Here is a 23,264-nt window from a genome sequence, read left to right as displayed (position 1 = left end):
CCGGGTTGCATACCACCCACGCCCAAACCTCTCTCTGACATTTCCACGGGCTTTGAGCCAGCTCTCCCCCTGGGTTTCATCTCATGTTTGTAGGAATACAAAGGAACACTGAACCTTCCAGTTAATACAACACCCCGCCCCCAGCTCCCCCTTCCTAGAGGGGATAACAGTTCTGTTGACCATTATAATGCATTTTCTGTCTCCCAGCAATCCCCACAGTCATTAATTTCTGCGGCTGACGTCAGGAAAGAGGATTATGTGTGTGTCTGAAACTGTTCCCAAAGTGCTCATTAGCCATAGATAATTGAAAAACTGGTAGGGGAAGATTTGGTGTAATAGAACCCCCGCCTGTGAAGAGTGCCTGTAACCACCGGCTAATTGTAGGCCCCAGCTTGTGACCCTCACGCCAACTCTGCCCATCAGAATGGGAACCAGTGGACAAAAGCCCAAGAGCCCTCAGAGCAATTGCTTTTCTACACCCCAAGGTGAGAGTGTGTTCACAGGAACAGAAGCCACCCAGATCAAGAAAATAAGTGAACTGGCTTTGGGCCTCTCCCCTGCCTTCAGGCTGAGGAGCAGGGTTTGGCAAAGGCTTGCGGTATTCTCCTTACTTTAATTTTGCTTTTATTTTAACCTAACTAGTTTCTTTTGATCACAAAAGGAATACAAGGCCAACGTACAGAAGAAGCACAAATGACAGAGAAGAGCGCCCTGCCCTGGATCCCATTCCCCGCTGTAACAATATTCTGCGTATTTTTCTAGGACTTCTCTGAAAGCGTATGTGCTTACATTTCTGTGTCCTCTAACAAAATTCACAAATGGGATCATACTCTGAATGCTACTCTGCATCTTGCCGTTTTCACTTAATTTATCTTGGACTCCCTTCCAAATCCATACTTTAATTCTTCCTCATTCATTTTAATGGCTATGAAGGATTCTGCTGAATTCATGTGCCCTAATTTATTCACCCTGCACAGATTTAAGGGGGAAAACACCTTCAAAAATATTACACAAGAAACACATGTTCAAGGTAGAACAATTAGAAAGTATAGGTTGGGGACTTCCGTGGTGGCACAGTGGGTAGGAATCCACCTGCCAATGTAGGGGACACGGGTTCGAGCCCTGGTCCGGGAAGATCCCACATGCCGCAGAGCAACTAAGCCTGTGCACACAACTACTGAGCCTGCGCTCTAGAGCCCGCGAGCCACAACTACTGAAGCCTACGCGACTAGAGCCCGTGCTCTGCAACAAGAGAAGCCACAACAATGAGAAGCCTGCGCACCGCAACGAAGAGTAGCCCCCGCTCACTGCAACTAGAGAAAGCCCACGTGTAGCAATGAAGACCCAACACAGCCAAAAATAAATAAATAAATTTATTTAAAAAAAAAAAAAAGTATAGGTTAGTAGCAAGGAAAAAAAATCGTAATTTCACTATCCAGAGAAAACCTGTTCTCTGTATTTTTTCCCTGGGACTGTGTTTTTACAAATAAGTGCATCTACATCTTTGTTGTTGTTCTTAAAAAGAAGTCATCTCCGGGTCTTCCCTGGTGGTCCAGTGGTTAAGACTTCGCCTTCCAATGCGGGGGAGGGGGTGGGGGTGGTGGGGTGGTGTGCAGGTTCGATCTGTGGTCAGAGAGCTAAGACCCCACATGCCTCGGGGCCAAAAAACCAAAACATAAAACAGAAGCAATATTGTAACAAATTCAATAAAGACTTTAAAAAAATGGTCCACGTCAAAAAATCTTTAAAAAAAGGAAGTCACCTCTACATAATGTTTCACAGCCTGCATTTTTCAGTTCGCTCTGTTGTTTTAAAAATAAAAATGATTTCCTTTTCTCGCCTTTCTCGCTGCAGGCTTATCTTCTTACATGATAAACCAAGAGCTCAAAGCTGTTGGTCATCAGGCCACATGGCCTTAGTTGGCCCCGCCTGAGGTCCCCTGCTGCCTCTCTTGTCCAGGAGGCCACAGGTCTCCTATCCTCCCCGGTGCCCTTTTTGCAAACATACGAACGCCTCAAACACTCTGTGTCCCTTGGGGCTCCCTGCGGTGAACGCGCTTTTCACTCTAATGGCATCCATCTCCCCGAGCGCTGAAACCAGCAATCTGCCACCTGTCTTTCCAGACCAGGCTCAAATGTCCCCTTCATCTTGATTTCCTGCTCTCCCCCGGGCCACCCTCACCGTCCCTCCTCGGTGCTCTGGGATCACCATGCACATTCCCCTTTGAGAGCGTTTCATCTACGGTGTGAAGAGCCTTGGTTTACACAGACCACTGTGTGAGCCTTCTGAGGTCAGAAGCTCCTCTTTCCCTGGTTCGCCAGCACCTAGATCTGGGCACAGGGTAATCGAAAATATCTGGGGCCATCCTCATTACCACTGTTCTTGAAATGTTTGCTAAAATGCGTGAATAAATGGTTGAGTAAAGAAGGGAAGAGACTGAAAATGCTGAGGCTGTGAAGTTCTCATTAAGTCTGGGAAAACCGATGCTGTGATTAATTTAATTTTATGGTGAAAGAAGAGCGAAAGGAGGATTATTTCCGGAAAAGTTGTCAAGACACACTAAAGCCTGCTCTGACAGCTCTTCTGGTCCCCAGTGCACTTCTGGCTGATAAAGTGTGATTTCCTGGGATGAATTCTCAGAGATTCCCGCCTGTTTCTATCATCCTCTCTTATGCCAAGCTGTTTCCCTTCGGGCTCTAGCTAAACAAAGCTTCTTCCTGCTTGGGGTCCAGATAGATGGTTCCTGAATGCTGTGGTTCCAGTTCACAAGAGGGTGTTAATCTTTGTGCATATTTATTTTTGTTCCTAGATGACTGGATTGAGGAGAAAGCCTGGCTTACTGCCCTAGGTCGGGTTCTTTGGAAGCAGATGCTGAGACAGATTTGGGGGTATAAGATGGTCATTAGGGGTTGCCACCTGTGAAAGGAAGGGGGCTGGAGTAGGATTGGGCGGAGGGAGAATTCAAATGTGATGAAGTCCCACGAGACCTTGGCCGACCTGGCAGAGTATTCTGGAGTGAGTGGTGCCCATCAGAGCCCTCTGATCCCACTCTGCTAAGTCTCTAGGTGTGGCCACCCTGGGAAAGGCATCACCTCATCAAGATGATCTCGAGGAGCTGGCACCTGTCTGCTGACAGCTGGCAGCTGACCTGACTGCCCACCGGGCAGCAGGTCCATTCTTAATGGGGATCCAGGTGGTGATGGCTCCCTATCTACCATACTCCCCATATCCAAGCAACCACCGCGACCTGCCATTTCTTTTTCTTTTTTTTTTTTTTAACATCTTTACTGGAGTATAATTGCTTTACATTGTTGTGTTAGTTTCTGCTGTATAACAAAGTGAATCAGCTATACGTATACATATATCTCCATATCCCCTCCCTCTTGTGTCTCCCTCCCACCCTCCCTATCCCACCCCTCTAGGTGTTCACAGGGCACCGAGCTGATCTCCCTGTGCTATGCGGCTGCTTCCCACTAGCTATCTATTTTACATTTGGTAGTGTATATATGTCCATGCCACTCTCTCACTTTGTCCCAGTTTACCCTTCCCCCTCCCCGTGTCCTCAAGTCCATGCTCTACGTCTGCATCTTTATTCCTGTCCTGCCCCTGTGTTCTTCAGAACCTTTTTTTTTTTTTTAGATTCCACATATATGTGTTAGCATACAGTATTTGTTTTTCCCTTTCTGACTTACTTCACTCTGTATGACAGACCCTAGGTCCATCTGACCTGCCATTTCTTGCTCCACAAAATCTCTCCTATCTGCCTCTGTTTCTGCATCTCACTTGCCAACAACGTTAACAAATGCCCTTCTCTTTTCTCTGGTTACTGAGATAGCTTCACCACTGCTTTTCCTTACCCCGTTCTGTCCTCTGCTACAGTGCTGCCAGAGAGACCTTTAAAAAGATAAAAATCCATGTCTGTGAGTCTGGGTAGTATATTCAATATCTTGTAATAAACGATAATGGAAAAGAGTGGAAAAAAAGAATCTAGATATATACATATATGTATCACCAAATAACTTTGCTGTATACCTGAAACTAACACGATATTGTACATCAACTCTACTTCAAAAAAGGAAAAAAAAAGATGCAAATCCAGTCACCTCACTCCCTGGCTTAATGCTCTTTCAGAAGCTCACAGTGATCTTTGTGGTAAATTCAAACACCTTAGTCTGGATTTCCCTACTTTTCTCTCCAACCTTATAGGCCTCCTCCACCCCATGCTGGGCCCCACCCCAGTTTATGTGCCAGTTGTCAGCCCGGTTGGCCATCTCCCTTCTTTCTTGGCCTTTGCTCAAGATGCTGCCTCTGCTGGGAAATCTACCTGTGCTCCTCCAGCATGTAATTTGAACCCAGATCTTATGGCTGCAAGCCCAGGCCTCTCTCTACACTTGGCCAGCCAAGGCTTCTTTCTAGATGACTGTCCAAAAGGCTTGGAAGTGTACCCCACCCTGCTAATCCTTTTTCTCTTCTGAACCTTTTTTTTTCAGTGAAAATGACAGCCTTTATGTTTGTGAGGATTGGGGATGAAGATGGAATAGAAGTTTCCATTTTGACCTTCCTGTGAAAATTCACCCTTAAAAAAAAAAGAATCTGAATGTAGTGGGCAGGATTTCTAAATGGTGCCACTTTTTAAACATACATAATGTTTGTTCTACAAATACATCTCTTGATTCCTTCATTCACTCAGAAGCTGCACCAGAATGTAAATGTAAAGAATAAGAGCACAGGTTTGGTATCCATCAGAGTGGAATCCATGCCCTGTGCTCCAACACTTTAAGTGACTTTCCCCATCCATCTGTGCAATGGGGACAGATTAGAATAGTACCTACGTAGGGTATGTTCCCATAGGGTTATTGCGACAATAAAGTGAGAAAATGCATGACATGTCCTTAGCACGGTCCCCAGCATAGAAGTGCTCAGTGAATGGGAATGCTGCCTTGTATGTGCTAGCTAGTAGACATAGTGACATGATTGAGACAGTGTCCAGAGCCAGACTGTCCACAGCTAAGGGTGCTGCTCTCCTCCAGGTTTCTGCTGGTTGTGCTTGCAAAGCAGACAGACTAGAGGCTCTCTGTGCTCTCCACCTCATCATTTGAGCATCTGGACCTTATCCTCCAGTCCAGTGCTGTCCAATAGAAATATAATAGAAGCCAATATGTAATTAAAAATTTTCCAGTAGCCACATTAAAGTAAAAAGACATAAGTGAAATTAATTTTAATATCTCATTTAACCTAATATATCCAAAATATCATTTCAATATAAATTGATCTAAAAACTATTAATAAGATATTTTATATTCATTTTCTCATGTGAAATCTTTGACATCTGATGTGTATTTTCCACTTAGTACCTCTCAATTCAGACTCTCAATTTTCACTGTAAATATTTGACTTAGATTTCTTAAATTAACGTTGAAAAGGTAGATTTGCACGCCCAAGTTGTTCCAAATGTACTCAAAAGTTTTTCAGTAACTGAACTATCAGTTTTGAAATTGAGCTGGAAATGAATTCAAATGAAATTAATTTAGCGCCTTGGTTACTCCGGCCACATTTCAAATGTGCAAACCACATGTGCCTAGTGACTCCCATATTGGACAGTGGCACTCTAAGAAGCCATGCAGCGGGTTCAGTCTTCTGCTGCTGCTTTTTCTTAGCTAAACTTTTTCCAAATTGGATAGAATTTGATAAATGGATAAAAATGGAGGAGCTTTGCAGAGGAGCTTTGTTTTCAGTTAGGGGAGGTCATGAGCCATTTGCCCTCTGCCTCCCTTACTAACCCCCCCCCCCGCCCCTCCACCCGCAGAAGTCCTGCAGCACCTCGGCACATCCCTGGAACTCCATGGAACAATTAATAAGTGGTAGGAATCTTAGCATTGAGCAAATGGCACACATTCAGAATCTTGGACCCTTGGAGCTCAGAGGGATCTTAGCATATATAGAGGTCCAGCCCTACCCTTCTTACAGTGCAGAAATACTTATGATAAATTCCTTGGCTGGGGTGGGTGGAGGGCGTGACTCAGCCCCTGCTGAACACCTGGGAACAGATGGATCCCTTCATTCTCCTCTGACTTACATGGTTCTCTGTGTCCTGATCTCATCTCCGTAACTAGGTTGGAGGCAAGGAGCGCCTCTTACAGTGACACAGCGCCCACACAGCACAAGACAATCAATAAATTCTTAACTGAAGGCCTGACTGACTGCAGGAATTCAAGGTCACCCGAAATATCAGGGTCACTGCATTGCACAACTCCGAAGAACACCATTCAAATTGTATTCTGTGGTTGTGCAAGTAGCAGCCTTGTAAAGTTCGCAGAGTTTAGACTGGGCTCTCTTTTCCAGCTGAGAAAAACTTCTAAGAAATTCTTTGTTGAAACAAAATAATTCCCTCCCTTATCTTCTGATAGGAAGCAACTACATAAGTAAATTTTCTCAACTTCTTTAGGAATATACATTAATCAGGGAGTGTGTATGGATGTGTGAATATGTGTGCATGCGTGTGTGTGTGTGTGTGTGTGTGTGTGTGTGTGTAAGGTATGCTGGTAGAGCTGCTGTGTTAGGAAGCTCATTTGGAACAGTTTGACCATTTCAACCTAGGCTCCAAGAGGCCAATGTATTTGTAGCTTTTGGAATTTCTCATGAATGGAATCTTTCTCTGATTTGAAAGATGCCGTAGAGCTCTTGGCTTTGTAAAGCACCCCAGAGCATGACCTATGGGAACCAAGGACATATACCTAAGTCACCAAATGAGTATAGGGACTCTTTGCAGCTGCATGGTTTCCATCTTCATGAAGCTGAGAAAAGGCAGAGGAGAGGGGAGGGGGCAGAGAGGTTCTCTTAAGAAAGCCCTCTGTTTGCTTTTGTGTTTTTCAAACTGACAGGTGTTTATTTTTTCTCCTGTCTACCCAGGAAACCAAGTGCTGCCTCCTGGAACTTCTGTTGGAAATGGGCTCACACCAGAGGCAGCAAAGGACCTTGGCCTTCCTGCTGGAATTGCAGTGGCAGCTTCACTAATTGATGCCCATGCAGGAGGACTAGGTAATCTCTTACTCCATGTCACTACCAACACTGTGTTCAAACTCTCCTCAGAATCAAAGACACTCCTTTTCTGTTTTTAAACCGAAAACTGAGAGCTGGTGATTCAAGATACAGTAAAGAAAAACCTTTAACAGTTAGGCATGTGGGTAGAATTATAGAACTTTTCATCAATTATAGGATTCATTTATAATTTTATTAATTTCTCCATAAAATAATAGAAAAAATGATGTGAATAAATATCTGGGCGGTTCTTTCCTTTACCGAAAATTTGATAAAGATACATTAACTTCCAACTAGCGTGGATGATGATGGTGTACTAACTTGTACTTTTTTTTTTTTTTTTTTTTTTGCGGTACGCGGGCCTCTCACTGCTGTGGCGTCTCCCGTTGCGGAGCACAGGCTCCGGACGCACAGGCTCAGCGGCCATGGCTCACGGGCCCGGACTGGGGCACGAACCCGTGTCCCCTGCATTGGCAGGCGGACTCTCAACCACTGAGCCACCAGGGAAGCCCCTGTACTGCTTTTTTCTACAGATACTCCGAAACCCTTACAATTCTAATTTTATTTTCATATTATATTTGGCTTATATGCTATGTCCAATTACTTGGGTATATCCCTGATTTCATCTTCTAAATAAGTCTCCAACCTGGCATTTTTGTGTTCATTTATTCATTCATCAAAGACCCACTGAACACTTAGTATGTCCCAGGCATGGAGCTGGGGGACAGTGAAGTTAATTTAAAAAAAAATAAACAAACAAAATCTCATCCCCAAATGGAAGACAGACAATGAGGCAAGGTTTACAGTAAAGTGTGATAACTCTGTCCTCTTCTTTATCCTTATTGCAGTTTTTTGGCAGGGAGGGAGGCATTGTTCAGATTCTCAATATTTTTCACTTCAACTATAGCCAAATCTTTTTTTCCTAGCCTTTCTTTCTAAGAGTGTTTCTTTTTAAATTATGGTTCAAACTTCATGAGATCAATTTAGTAGATCATGACCATTGGATTTTCAGAATAGAATGGACCGACCAGAGTAGAAAATCTCAGAGTATGTCTAGCACAGTAAGGGTAAGCACTTTTTTGTGGAACTTATGTTTCCACTTCCATTTTATGTGTCTATGCATGTGTATACTGGGCCATGATGAACGTGAATTTCTTACTATGGCTTACAGTCCAAAAAACTTTGAAAGATTTTTTAGTCCCTACTTCATATTACGAACAAGAGTTATCTATTTAAGTGCTTTCATCAAGCTGCATTCCCAGAGCTCTGTCCATGCATATTCACCTCCATGTCTTTGCACGTGTGTTTCTCTGCCTAGGATGACTGGTCCTCCCCTTTGCCCACTTGCTAACTTCTACTCTAAGTTGAAGACCCATCTTAGATGCTTTCTCCTCTGTGTAGCTTTCCATGGAAGACACTTCCATTTATGTTGAAACTCTCTAAGCTGTCCTCCTTTCAGCACTTTTACCTACCCCTATGGAAGAAATGATTGTGTTGTAATTGCTCTTTTATCTGCTTGTCTTTTCCACCAGACTGTAAGTTCCTTGAAGACAGGGGCATTGTATTACTCATCTTGTGTAACCTGTGCTGAGCTGTGTCTGGTTCTTATAGGTGCTTGATAACTTTATTAAATGAATAAAGTCACATTAAGGCAAGAATAAGATAAAATAGCCTTACCCTGTAGAGTGAAAGTTAATCTGTTTCCTTATACAGCAGATTATTAAGCAGTGGCTAGTTCTTCTGCATGGTCTCTGGATTTTCAGAGCAGGATAGCTCTCATCCATCTACAAACATGTCCGTCTTATTCATCTTTATGTGTTCAGGATCTAAGACAGTGCCTGAGAAGTAGTAACCAGCCAGTAATGCATGTGGGTTGGAAAATACTGCTTATAGACAAAGGTATTTCTTTCCCTTTTCAGTGTGAGCAGTGTCTGCTTTTGATTGGAATGTCATGATTTTGGTTTTTAAGAACAGGTACAAAGAGAATTTGTGGTCTAGACAGACATGGAGTGTTCCTGTCTCCTAGAAATCCTGACCTCCCATAACCTGCCTGAGGCCCGGGAAGCTTCCTCCATCATGCTTTTCCACTTATCCCTGGGCCAGCAGTCTCGGTCATCTACCCGCACCCAGGGGACAGGCACTAGGCTTGGACCACCACATGCTGAAAGTAAGCAGGCTGCACCTTGGGAACTTTCAGGACTCTGGTTCCCTTGTCAGTTTCCCAGACCTCCCTAAGGAACAAACCGAAACACACCTTCTCACTTCTGCCCAGGACTCGCTGCATCCTCTAGGAGGGGAGACTGTGTCCTTACAGGTGCCTGGTACTTGAAGACACTCAGAGTTGTGAGTTGAACCGCACTGAAAGGAATCCAGGCCATGAAACGACCCCCCTCTTTTCCTAAATCAGAGATGGTCAGTGGCAGAAATTTTTACCCTTAGAAGCTTTGGCTGGGATTTTTTTTTTTTTCCCTTTAAAACACAAATGCACAGGACTTTCCTGGTGGCACCGTGCTTAGGAGTCCACCTGCCGATGCAGGGGACACGAGTTCGATCCCTGGTCCGGGAAGATCCCACATGCCTCAGAGCCACTAAGCCCGTGCGCCACAACTACTGAGGCTGCACTCTAGAGCCCGCGAGCCACAACTACTGAGCCCGCGTGCCACAACTACTGAAGCCCGCGCACCTAGAGCCTGTGCTCAGCAACAAGAGAAGCCACTGCAATGAGAAGCCCGTGCACTGCAACAGAGAGTAGCCCCCGCTTGCCACAACTAGAGAAAGCCCGCACACAGCAACGAAGACCCAATGCAGCCAAAAATAAATAAATAAAAACAAAACAAAACACAAATGCACTTATGTTAGTGAGTTTCCCTTGTGTTTTCCAAAAGTAAGTTCTTTAAGTGGAAAGATAGCCTAGGACCTTGGCTTCTTAAAGGGCTGAGCCTAGGGGCCAGCAGTGGCTTGGGAGGGCCCAGGCAGGCGACAGTAAATACCTACTTAGCAACTTTGACCAAGTTTTATCCTTCTTATACCTCCGTCTCTCCCCTTCACCTTACAGCCAGTTTAGGGTTAGGATGTCTGGGGAAAAGAGGAGGCCTGGGAGCAAATATTCCCTCTTGTTTCCCATGCCTATGCCCCTTTCAGAATGTAGAAGAGAAGAGAGGCCTGAAAATCTTAAAAAGGTCGTCCGCCCATTCCAGCCGTGCAGTTACTAAAGATAGCTACTGAATGTGTGTAAACATGGTGGTTACTGGTCTAGGCACTGGAGATTATAGCAGTGAACCGAGCAGCCAAAGCCCCACACCTTTTGGAGAGAAAATTCTCATACTCTCCTGGCCTGCATGTTTGTAACTTAATAGTATCGGTTTGAGACAACTAACCCCTGAGACATATCATGATGCTGTAATAAGGGCTCTGAACATGGAATCTGAAGATCTGGATTTAAATTCTTACCCTCTCTACCTGTGTACCTTGGGCCAAACATCAGACCTCTTCACACTTCCGAATTTCCCCTTCTGCCATACAAGACAGTGATGCCCTCCTCACAGATGTGTTATGATATAAACAGGTAGAGCAGCTGACGTAGCATCTGGCACATAGTGGGCACACAATAATGAGGTATCTTTCTTCAATTTTTCTCACTCTGGAGTGACAATACCTGGCACAAAGTAGGAGCTTTATAAATGGAAGTTCACTGAGTTAGTATCCAGGAGAACTGTCTTCCCTTTGCATAGGCAGTCGGAGAAGAACCCCAGGCTTCTGGACTTTATCTGCCGTCCATGGATCTGCCCTAAATTTCCTTCCCCGATACTCTTTTACAGAACACAGGATTCACTGCTTTAAGATTCTGTACAGATTGTGGTCAGAAACAACCTCATGATCTGGTTAGATGAACTCCATGCTAAGAGATTGTCAAGTGTCAGGTTAAGAATCTGGCTTTGGAATTGGATGCCATCCAGGCCTCGCACAGACAAGCCGCTGACAATCACAGCCCCTTCAAGTGCTGACCTGGTGTGACCTACCCTGGACCCCACATTCTGACTGTTACAGGGGTCAGCATTCTGCTTTGGAGAAAGACTCCTGGACTCTCAGTCTCCAGGGAAGCCTGGAACGGGAGGATAAAGATCAAAGAAGCGAGTGGAACTCAACTCATGATTTTTCCAGTTCTGGAAAAAGAGGAGGAAGCACTTGGTGGGAATAAAAATCAAAGATAAGAGAACATTTTGTACTTAAGGTGCTGGTTTAGTAAGTTCTCCAGCGGATAGCCAGAAGATGGGAGGAGCTGTGTTTGCCCTTTGTGGGGGTGGTTCTCTCCAGGGCTCCGGCCGCTGCTCTCTTCCTAGCTTGTAAAAATAGTGGTAACTTTGTTCCAGGTCTTTTCTTGGCTCCAGCAGCCCAGCTATCCTGAACTGGCAGTAACAACGTGATTTCTGTCTCAGGCCCTCTCCCCTAGTTGTTCTTCTTTATCAGACCAGCTTCTGATTCTCCATCACATCCTGAAGCCGGGCTGTCTCCTCCAGGAGCCTTCCCTGACTCCCCCAGGCTGACTTAAACCCTCCTTCCTCTCGCTCCCATGATGCCTGGGACTTGCCTTGTTTACAGTACACGTCACCCAGGTTTATGTGCGCAACTTTGTCTCATTTACAAGTTTGTGAACTCTTCGAGAGTGAGCCCCGTGCCATTTCATTCTTATATCCCAGCAACCAGCACAGTGTTTTGCGTGTGACACGTGCATATTTAGTGAATGAGTGAATGAATGGCATCCCCTGCGTGAGGGATGGATATTCAACTGAGAAGTAGAGTAACCTCTCGTTACAGAGGCGGCTGCCCTGTACATTAGGTGTACCTGGCTCAGTTCTCCATGAAGCGAAAGAGTTGTTCTGAGCGCTCCCTGATCCAGTCCTGGGTGTCTGGAAACTCGTGTCCTTTGTGCTCCCATCATGTTAGCAGGTGTTGGCCAAGAGCAAACGTTGTGCCTAGGTTTAGCATCACTCTGATTCCAGATACTGGGTTCTTTGCCAGATGTTGATTTGGCTTAAATTGCTCATCTGAGTTTCAGAATCAAACCAAATTGAGGATTTTGAATTTCTCCCTCCCCTCCCTTGCCCTCCTCTCTCCTCTTCCTTCCTTCCTTTCTTATAGCAGAAAAATTGGTTTAGCCCGTCTTGCAAAAGGAGCTTCTGGTTCATGCCCTCTTAGAGCAACACATAGTTAATTCCAGTGAGCAATAAACCTTGCCAACTTTTCATCTCACCATTGTCGGTGCTCTAGAAGCAACACTGATTCTCAAAGCAACTTTATACATACTATTATTTTGTTCCATTCGTTAAATGAAATAATGAGGCTCACAAAGACTACCTAACTGACCCAAAGTCACACAATTAGTAAGCGGTAAATGCATGATTTAAACCCACACTGTCTGATTCCAGAGCTCACACTTCTAATCACTATGCCTTATGGAATGCGTATTGGTTACAGTGTGCTCAAGTCTACTCTTGAATTTGACACTTAAAGTAGCATTTGAGCGAGTAACAGGTATTAAAAAAAGAAAGTCTTTCAATAAATATTTATTGATGACCCACTTTACTAGTTGATGAGAGTATAAGGTGAATATGAGAGAGAACTGGACTTGTGGGAACTTGTAGTCTAGTAGAGAAAACAAACATTAAGTAAACAGTGCAATTATATGTTCCAAGTATATAAGGCTTTGGAAAAATACGGAATGGGCCCAGAATTGAGACTTGAAGAATTATAAAAGGATTCCTAGAGGAAGTGATGTCTGTAATGTAATTGCAACATTTCCTGCCCTATTATTGCTTCCTGGTAAAATGGAATTCATTTACTTGTTGTAACTCTCCAACTTCAGTTAGGCTTTATTCCTAATAATAATAATAATAATAATAGCAATATCACTAATAAAACAAGAATCACTACCCTTATTGGTACTACCTTTCGTGTGCCAAGTATTCTGCTGGACACTTCCTATACTTTATCTCTTGCTTCTCATGATGATCCTACAAGGCAGAGGTTATTTCCCATTCTGTACGTGAGGAAGCTCCATCACATAGCTAGTATCGTGGCAAGATTTGAACCTGAGTCTGACTTCAGAGCTCTTGTTCTTTTTCTTTGTACCAGTGGTTCTCAACCAGGCGGAATTTTAACTCCCCATCCACAGGACATTTGGCGCTATCTGGAGACATTTCTGTGATTGTCATTTGGAAAGGGGAACTGGTATGGCATGTGGTGGGCAGAGGCTAGGAGCGCTGCTAAACGTCCTACAGTACTCAGGGCAGCCCCACAGCAGAGAGTTATCCTGCCTTGAAGTGCTGGGAATGAGAAGCCCTACTCTAAACTGAAACCCTTCCAATGATAGTATTTCCCTTCATCAATTCAGTATATTTCCGTAGAAGCCAAAACACAGCCCCAGATAAGCGTCTTACTGATAAATTAGTACTTTGTCGAAATAGACTTTGTGAAATTAACTCTTCAGTGAAAATAGTTGTGAGATAAGCCAGTAGAGTGAAGACTTCAGACTAAGGAGTGTAAGATGATTCCTGCCCCTTCCGTCTTACCCAGAGTCTAACACACGACCACTTGTCCAGCTTTCAGCACATCATATACACTTGCCTCCTCCTTGCCTTTGGTCACGCTGTTCGCTCCGTTCGGGCTGAGCCCTGCTCCCCACCTAGACAGTCCTACTCGTGTGTCAGCAGTCAGGCTAAATGTTACTTATACAGTGGAGCTGTCTCCAAACTGAACCCTGCTCTTAGAAACCAGGATTCACTCCCTCCTCTGTGTTTCTGCCACACTTTCACCTATTTCATTTTTCCCACCAAATCATGTTCACTCTGCCCATCTTTCAGCATGGGACCCACAGAGTCAGCTCCCCGTGAATCAGTGAATTAATTAAGATAATAAAAGTGAGAGGATTTTGAAATATCCAAAACAAGGATTGCTAAATCCAGGTAGGGGAGCCTTTAAAAAATATATAGATACCCACGGCCTACCCGCGAAGGATCCTGAGTCTGAGTGTCTGGGGTGGGGCCGGGAAACCGATTATAGGAAGGAAGTTGTCACCTGGTGCCCAGAGGAGATGGTTTGTGGGACAGGTTGGCACTGGGCACACAGGTCAGAAGCAGAAGCGATGTGCAACTCTCAGGTAGACAAATCAGACCAAACCACAACTGTGCTGAGAAGGAGCCAGGCCCAGACTCAGACCGGAAACTGGGGGCAGGAGGGACTGTGTCCAACAAGAAAGAGAAGCTTGGATCCAAAGAGGCAGACGGTCTGTAAGGAGGGGGATTAGAAGAGCAGATAAAGTCTTGCCGGGGAATCTGGAAGGAGAAAAGCGGTGTCAGTGCCCAAGCAGATAGGGCGAGGATGACTCCGGGAGTTCCTGGATGTGAATCAGAAAGGGGGAGGAGGAGTTGGTTGGTGTGATTTTAAGGTTATTGTGTTAGGCTGAGGTTTGGTTTAATGAGAACCACTGTTGCCTGAGACCAGAGCAGTTGCATGAGCCTTGGTGAGGGGCAGAGGGGATGGGGGGAAGGACGGCCTTGGGTTTCCTGTCCCCAGACCCCAGGGCTTTCCTGGAACACTGTGCTTCTCTGGACTGTGAGGGATGAGCCTTAGCTGGGAGACCGGTCTTTTCTGTGGTCAGAAATCAGGGCTAAGTGCAGCCCTGCGGGGCTACAGCCCCCTCCTGCTGTCCTACCCCTCTCTAAATCTGTGCCACACAACCCAGGATATGCCGCTATGAGCCTACCCTGAAACGGTTAACTTCTTTATTTTATATACAGGCTCGTGTTTGGATAATGAGTGATCGTAGGCTTAAGAACTAAAAGGTTGCTTAAAGACTTTCTGTATCAAATTCTTCAATATGCAGATGAGAAAACTGAAGCCCAGAAAAACAGTGAGTCATCCAAGGTTACCCCAGCAAATTACCGTCAGAGTTGAATTTAGAAACTGAGCCTCCTAATTTATTGGTCAGGGGCCCTGCCCCTGTTATGCCACACCATCTCCAAATTAGGAAAAGGGAATGGTTTTGGGTATCTGGAACTCTATCCATCGTGGAAAATGAGAACAGGCAAGAAGTGGGTGTATTCACACCTGTGCTTATGTATATGTGCAGCTGTATCTGCATTGCATGTATATACATGTGTATGTGTGTATACATCCCTGTATGTGCGTGCATGTTATTCCATTCTACCCATTATGTCCCATTTAATGGCTGCAGTCAGGATCCTGGCTGGCTATCAGATAGGTAAACTAGTTGTTCTAAGCCACTCATGAGTAAGTCTCTTCCATTTTGTGGTCACAGTCTGCATTAAGGGTCTCCCTCAAAAGCTGGTAATAATAAAAATGCCTGGCATTTCAAGTTCCTTCTGAAAAGTTCAAAGCAATTGTTTTTGTTTCAGTCTGTGCCCAGCTTTGCGCTGGGCACTTAAATAGTCAGTGTCATCAGCTCACAAACACACTGTGGGCTGCCATTGTTTTCTGCATTTAATATACAAGGATATCAAGGTTTAATAACTTGTTTCATTGTGACATTTCAGTAAATGATAAAGTTGGATCCTAGGTCCAAGTTTTCTTTACTCCAGAGCCTATGAGCTTTTTCCTGCTTGCCCTTCTAGTATATTTATGTATGTCTAGATATGTCTATGCATTTACTTACCTTAGCCCATAATTACACAAACTTATGTCTGTATCTAAAACGGAAGATAGAGCTTCTATTAAACATTCTTCCAGGTAGGTATGTTTCTAGATCCAATTTTTTTTTTTTTTTTTTTTGCGGTACACGGGCCTCTCACTGTTGTGGCCTCTCCTGCTGCGGAGCACAGGCTCCGGACGCACAGGCTCAGCAGCCATGGCTCACGGGCCTAGCCGCTCCGCGGCATGTGGGATCCTCCCAGACCAGGGCACAAACCCGTGTCCCCTGCATCGGCAGGCGGACTCTCAACCACTGTGCCACCAGGGAAGCCCTCTAGATCCATTTTATGGATGAGAGAGTTGAGGCCCAGATTGGGGAAGGGACTTAATAAAATATACTTCAAACAGCACACATGTTTGGGGCTCTCCCAGCCATGGGGAATAAGACCAGGCTCATTAGACCAGGCTGGCTATTTTTTGACTGTGGTGGAGAGATCAGTAATACTAAAGTTGATAATAATTTTGTTGATTATTTTTGTTGATTAATGTTGAAATGAATGTTGATATTAAACTTATCTGTGTAGTGACTTGCCACTTTCAAACCATCATCCTGGTATTTTTGCTTCCATTAATGGTTGAGCAAATGGACACTCCAGTAGGTGAAGGGATTTGCTTAAGGATACAGGATGAAGAAGGATTGGATCCAAGACTGTAATGCTGATCTGTCTCTCTCCGTCATTTCACATTTACTTTGGTGAAGACATTTCATCAAACAGTGGAACAAGTGCTTCCTTCTAAACAGAGCAGAGTGTGTTGACTCAGTGTGAGTTCCTGTGCCCAGAGGCCCTGATTTCAAGCAAATCTCTGACCAAACTCATCAGCTTCAGAACCTTATCTGGTATCCAGAGGGAATTTGTAACCAGAAGGTTCTACTTATTCACTCATGTATTAATATGTGACTGAAAAGATGAGCTGCTGTTTTCCTTTGCTGAGCTTGGGAACAAAAACAAAAACACACAGAATAACCCAGCCCCAGGTTCTGATACTGCCAGCCACCTGTTAGGAGGACTTCCCACCCCAAGTTCAAAAGGTAGAAGACTGCTGGAAAAGTGTTTGTTTGGGGACCCAAAGTCTAAGATTGCACTTGCGTCACTGGCTGTGAGAGTAGGCTTACCCCAAAGGTCCACTGTTTTTCATGGCACAGAAACTCAGCACATGGTGCTTCACATCCATGTAATAACCCTGAGCGCTAATGTTTACTCTGGGGCTTGCACATCCGCAGCTGTTGGTGGGAAAATGCACATCTCCAGTCATCGCCCCTCCGCGGCAGCCTCACATCTGAACTGCTGTCTGCTTCCTTATCATCTCCCCACGGGCCTGGGTAATTTCCTTGTTTTCAATTTTCTCTTAACTAAGCATTCATATGAGTCATTATAAAGGGTGAAGAGAAAAAAAGATTGTTTTTTCCCTACACTGGGGATCTTGAGGATTGCCTCCTGGCATCCTGCAGCCAGTATAGATGTCTAGAGAAACTAAGAAAGAAAAATCATGCTGTGTGCTATGATGTAGGAATGTGACTTCTAACGACAGTGAAAATGAAAAATGTTGAGGTAACACAACAGTAATTAAGAACACATAACTGATTCAAATCCTGATTCCACTTCCTGTCTGTGTGACCTTGGGAAGTCACTTGACACTTCTTGCCTCAGTTTTTTCCATCTGTGAAATGGGAATAGTAATCGCACCCACCTCATAGAGTTGTTTGAAGAATAAATAAGCTAACATCTGTAAAGCACTTAGAACAGTGTCTGGTAGTGCTATGCATATTTAGGTATGACTAATGGGATCTCAGCAGATTTACATTATGAATGATAGCAGTGAGCAAGAGAAATTCAAAGATTCATTCCTTTATTTACCAAATATGTGATAGCTTCCTTTTATGTGCCAGGCATTGTTGTACGGGTGTTGGATATAGTAGTAAATAGAGACAAGTTCCTACTCTGTAGAGCTTCTATCTTGCTGCGGGTGTTCGTAACCTTACATATAAACATATACGTGTATATTTTTATATGTGCCGTATGCATGCATGCGTGTGTATGCACACACATGCACATGTATGGGCGTGTTTGTGCCTGTGCTTATGTGTGTCCATGTGTGTGCATTTGTTATACACTTCTGTATGAACATCCATGTATACATGTGTGTGTCTGTGTATATGTGTGCACAAATGTGCCTGTATCTGCATGCTCATAAATGTGTATGTATGTCTGAATGCTTGTGTGTATCCGTGTATGTGTGTGTGCCAGTATACACACACACACACACATACATACACACTTGGGTATATGTGTTTATGCATGTGTGGGTATATGTGTGTATATATGTATGTGTATAGGCATGCATGTGTGTTTATCAGGTACTGCTAAGTGTTATGAAGGACAGGTCTGTGTAAAGCAATGGAGGGTGCCAGGAGTTGCTGCCAGTACAGAGAGTTCTGGAAAGTTTAATCCAGAGTGGTGACATTTGAGGAAACAGACCTCAGTGAAGTGAGGGAACATTTTATGGTTTAAGAAGCAAGGTAGCAATTAATTCAATCAGCAGATATGGGTTAGGCCCATACTTGTATGGGCCTCAGATGCCGTACAGGGCACTGGGGCTACCAGAGATGACCCAGTCCTCTCTCTAGAGGAGCTTAGCAGCTGGTGGAGAAGGCAAACTTGTCATCAGAAAAATCTCATTGTAACCTGCATGCTGCTTTTCCCAGATGAGAAGGAAGTGTCACAAGAGGGCAGGGAATGGATCAACTAGCTCTGCCAGGACAAGTGAGAGAAGCATCACCTAGGAGATGGAAATGGGATAAGCATTTCAAGAGGCAGGAACAGAATGTGAAAAACTTCGGAGTGTGGAACGGCCTGACTTCATCAAGGAGCATTTCAGTATGGGAAGCTTGCTGTTCACGTGTGAGGGGAACAGTGAGAGATGGCCGGGAAATCAGAGCCGGTACTGTGGTGTGGGCTCTGAGCTCCCAGCTTTGCCACTGGTTATTAACAAGTTACTTAGCTGCTCAGTGTCTCAGAGTTCTCCTCTATAAATGGTAATGACAGTAGCACCTCGTCCGGTGGTTGCATTTTATAGACGCCTTCTCCTGACATATGGTGAGCCCTTAAGTGTTAGCTCTTCCAGGTCAGAAGCTCAAATGTAAAAAGCCTAGAATTCCAAGTTAAGGAGGTTGGATGCTAAAATTAAGTTGGATCAACCCTATCTATTCAAATAGCTTCCTCAGCACTGATTGTCATGTGAAAACTATGTCAAGTGTTCTACATGAAGCATTTGCCTTGGGGAGTGCAGCTCTGATTTGTAATACCAATGGGTGATAGCGCAAAGAAACAGTTAGAGCAGTAAAAAAAAAAAAAAAAAAAAAATGCCAGCTCATTTTAAGCTTAGAACAAAACTGTTCACTTCAATGGAATGAAGCAGATGTTTATTTTCCCAGGCCCTGGGAATTCAGAAATAACCCACTTGCTGCCAGGGCTTTGCCCTCTACCTTTGCAATGTCACTTACTCAGCCTGCAGAAGCATAGCTGGAAGGGAAAGTGCATTTCCCCACCTCTCACTTCTGTATCTCAGCATCCTTTTTACTCATCCATCAGGCCTGAGGGTGAGCACTGCTACTTTTCACTGTCTCCTACCCACTCTGATCTTGGCCACTGTCTTTGTGAGAGGAGATTTTTCTCTGGTCCTGTCATCTCTCTTCAAATCCAAACACAGAATGTACAAAGTCTGCCCATGCTCACTGTAGTCTGAGCTGCTGAATATTCTTCCAGAGCCCTTTAGGATTTCTGTGCCCATACTTCTTTTTCTTTTTTTTTTTTTTAACATCTTTATTGGAGTATAATTGCTTTACAGTGGTGTGTTAGTTTCTGCTTTATAACAAAGTAAATCAGTTATACATATACATATGTTCCCATATCTCTTCTCTCTTGTGTCTCCCTCCCTCCTACCCTCCCTATCCCACCCCTCTAGGTGGTCACAAACCACCTAGCTGATCTCCCTGTGCTATGCGGCTGCTTCCCACTAGCTATCTGTTTTCGTTTGGTAGTGTATATATGTTCATGCCACTCTCTCACTTTGTCACAGCTTACCCTTCCCTCTCCCCATATCCTCAAGTCCATGCTATAGTAGGTCTGTGTTGTGTCTTTATTCCCGTCTTGCCCCTAGTTTCTTCATGACATCTTTTCTTCTTAGATTCCATATATATGTGTTAGCATACGGTATTTGTTTTTCTCTTTCTGACTTACTTCACTCTGTATGACACACTCTAGGTCCATCCACCTCACTACAAATAACTCAATTCTGTTTCTTTTAATGGCTGAGTAGTATTCCATTGTATATATGTACCACATCTACTTTATCCATTCATCTGTTGATGGACACTTAGGTTGCTTCCATGTCCTGGCTATTGTAAATAGAGCTGCAATGAACATTTTGGTACATGACTCTTTTTGAATTATGGTTTTCTCAGGGTATATGCCCAGTAGTGGGATTGCTGGGTCATGTGGTAGTTCTATTTGTAGTTTTTTAAGGAACCTCCATACTGTTCTCCATAGTGGCTGAACCAATTTACATTCCCACCAACAGTGCAAGAGGGTTCCCTTTTCTCTACACCCTCTCCAGCATTTACTGTTTCTAGATTTTTTGATGATGGCCATTCTGACTGGTGTGAGATGATATCTCATTGCAGTTTTGATTTGCATTTCTCTAATGATTAATGATGTTGAGCATTCTTTCAGGTGTTTGTTGGCAATCTGTATATCTTCTTTGGAGAAATGTCTATTTAGGTCTTCTGCCCATTTTTGGATTGGGTTGTTTGTTTTGTTGTTATTAAGCTGCATGAGCTGCTTGTAAATTTTGGAGATTAATCCTTTGTCAGTTGCTTCATTTGCAAATATTTTCTCCCATTCTGAGGGTTGTCTTTTGGTCTTGTTTATGGTTTCCTTTGCTATGCAAAAGCTTTGAAGTTTCATTAGGTCCCATTTGTTTATTTTTGTTTTTATTTCCATTTCTCTAGGAGGTGGGTCAAAAAGGATCTTGCTGTGATTTATGTCATAGAGTGTTCTGCCTATGTTTCCCTCTAAGAGTTTGATAGTGTCTGGCCTTACATTTAGGTCTTTAATCCATTTTGAGTTTATTTTTGTGTATGGTGTTAGGGAGTGTTCTAATTTGATTCTTTTACATGTAGCTGTCCAGTTTTCCCAGCACCACTTATTGAAGAGGCTGTCTTTTCTCCACTGTATATTCTTGCCTCCTTTATCAAAGTTAAGGTGACCATATGTGCGTGGGTTTATCTCTGTATGCCCATACTTCTGAATGTTCCATCTTCATTTTGTTGGTGGCAATGACAAATTTTCCCACATAACTTCCTTCTGTTCCCATTTTGGTTAGAAATTACTATTTACTGAACACTGAGAATGGAAAATTCATAGAGGGGCAACGTGAGAAAATACGTTATTTACACTATTTCCAATTACCCATAGTAAATCGAAATCATAATACAGATAATCCAAAAAAGTGAGTATTTTAATTTGAACATAGTTAGGTTTTTGCTTCGCTTGTTTGTACATCTGATTTCTGTCCTTATTTACATATTGTAGTGGTTTTCAAATTTGAGTATGCATAGTCAACTAGGGAATTAGTTAAAATGCAGATTATTGGGTCCCTGCACCCACCACTATGACAGATTCACACCAGTAGGTTTGACGGGGGCCTGAACATCTGCCTTGTCTCCGGTGCCCACATGATCCTAATGAACTTCACCACTAATGCCTTAACAGATGTGGGAGGGCTGGTCTAAACTCAAGTTGGTTACAGTCAAAAGTCATCCGTGTGTAATCCAGAAAGAACAAAACTGAGTCCAGGCTAATTGAAAGACTGCATTTTAAAATTTTTTATTTCAAAAGCAGAGCAATAAAGAGCTCTTCCAATCTGGTACACTTACCATGAGCTGGGTGCCACTTAAGCGTTTACCTAGACAGCACTTGATATGGGCAACAACTATGGCTGCGTACATTCTCCCCACCCCCATGTAAGGGCCACAGTGAGACTTACCTTGGTTCAGGCATGTGGGTGGGATGGGAGGAGAATCTCGAAGGTCTGTCTGACTCTAGGTCTCCTGTTCTTACCCTCAGATAGCTTCAGCCAAGCCTCTGTTAACTGAATTAGCCATGGACAATTTGTTTTGAATGTTCAATAAACAGAAAACATGGAGCATCTTTGGATCAAATGCTCAGGTCTAGGGAAAACTGTTTGTTTTAAAGAGATTGTGTTAGGCTGTTAAGCTGTATTGTTACAGTTTCCTGGGCTGAATTTAGCCTAGAGAGTTAAAAGTATGCCAGCCTTGTGACTCACCACTGTGAAAACTGAGGGTGGGTGTGGACTCCGCCACCAATATCAGTAACATGAGTGAAGACTCTATACACCTTTTATATTCAGGCCTCTCACCACTGAAAGTTGTAAAGAAAAACCCACATAGTTCAGTTCTGCGAAATGCATTAAATATTCTGGAATAATTTGGCTCTTATTCACAAAATGTCTGCTTTACTGTGGTGTAACCTTATTGCCCAGCCTAATGCATGTGGGCTAATAATTCTTTCCCCATGTGCATATATCTAAGTGTAACACATAGGCAATAACATTTAGACATTTAAATAGATGATTATATTACTGTCTCCCCCACTTAGACTGTGAGCTTCCTGTGGGCATTGTATCTGGTCATATTCATCTCTGTAACTTCAGACCCCAGCACTTAACCCAGGAAGCATATGCATGAGTTAATGTTTTTGTCTATAAACAACATGCTGTAGCAAAGTCAATGATATAAAGAAATAGAGATATAACATGAGGACTAAGTTCTATAGGAATTTGAAAAGGGGAGAAGTCTCTTTCAGTAGAAACATTTAAGGCAAGGGAACAAAGATACTAATATTCCTTGAGTGACTTCAGCATGGCAGGAATGTGCTGGGTAGGCTCCTTGTATGATCTTCACATCAACCCCAGCCGCTTGTTCAAGGTCACACAACTAGTAATGAGAACCCCAGAACGTCAGCCGCCTTTGGGGAAGTGGGAGGGGTAACCTGTGAACTGTACCCAAAGTAATGGGTATCTTCTCCACTGGAAGCAATGAAATATAGAAGAGTCTGGTTGGAGAGAATAGCAATAGCATATGTGAAGGCACTGAAATGTGTTCAGAAATGGTAAGCGTTTCAATTTGGCCAAAACCTGTGATATCTATGAGAGGTTCCTGGAAGATGAGGCTGTCAAGGTCAAATAGGTGGGGAGAGAATGGCAGTACCTGAGCACCATGTTGCAAAGTCTTTGCTGCCCCGCTCTTTTCCCCAGGCATTGTCAAGCCACTGAAGGTGGTTTTAAGCAAGAGACTTATTCCACGCAGGACTTATGTATTTCTATTCACAATAGTTTGGGAAGAGGAAAGTGTGAAGGAGAAGGGGTAGCCTGAAATAGGGTTGAAAGGAAGACAGGGAATTTGACATCATCTTCTTCCTTCTCCTCCTCCCCTTCCCCCT

General features: G+C 43.8%; 1 protein-coding gene across 6 annotated transcripts in view; it reads left to right on the top strand.

Moving 5' to 3' along the window:
• The window catches only part of FGGY (FGGY carbohydrate kinase domain containing), a 411,736-nt gene that overhangs the window by 201,962 nt on the left and 186,510 nt on the right, over positions 1–23,264 (top strand). For all 6 annotated transcript variants that reach the window (XM_060139919.1, XM_060139918.1, XM_060139916.1 and 3 more), the window contains one exon: positions 6,910–7,038. In XM_060139919.1, the coding sequence (XP_059995902.1) occupies positions 6,910–7,038 (129 nt within the window). The remainder of the gene's footprint in view (positions 1–6,909; positions 7,039–23,264) is intronic.

Source organism: Lagenorhynchus albirostris, chromosome 2, assembly GCF_949774975.1.
Source record: "Lagenorhynchus albirostris chromosome 2, mLagAlb1.1, whole genome shotgun sequence".
Lineage (NCBI taxonomy): Eukaryota > Metazoa > Chordata > Mammalia > Artiodactyla > Delphinidae > Lagenorhynchus > Lagenorhynchus albirostris.
Note: the sequence above shows the minus strand (reverse complement) of the source record. Positions and strands in the feature narration are given on the sequence as shown.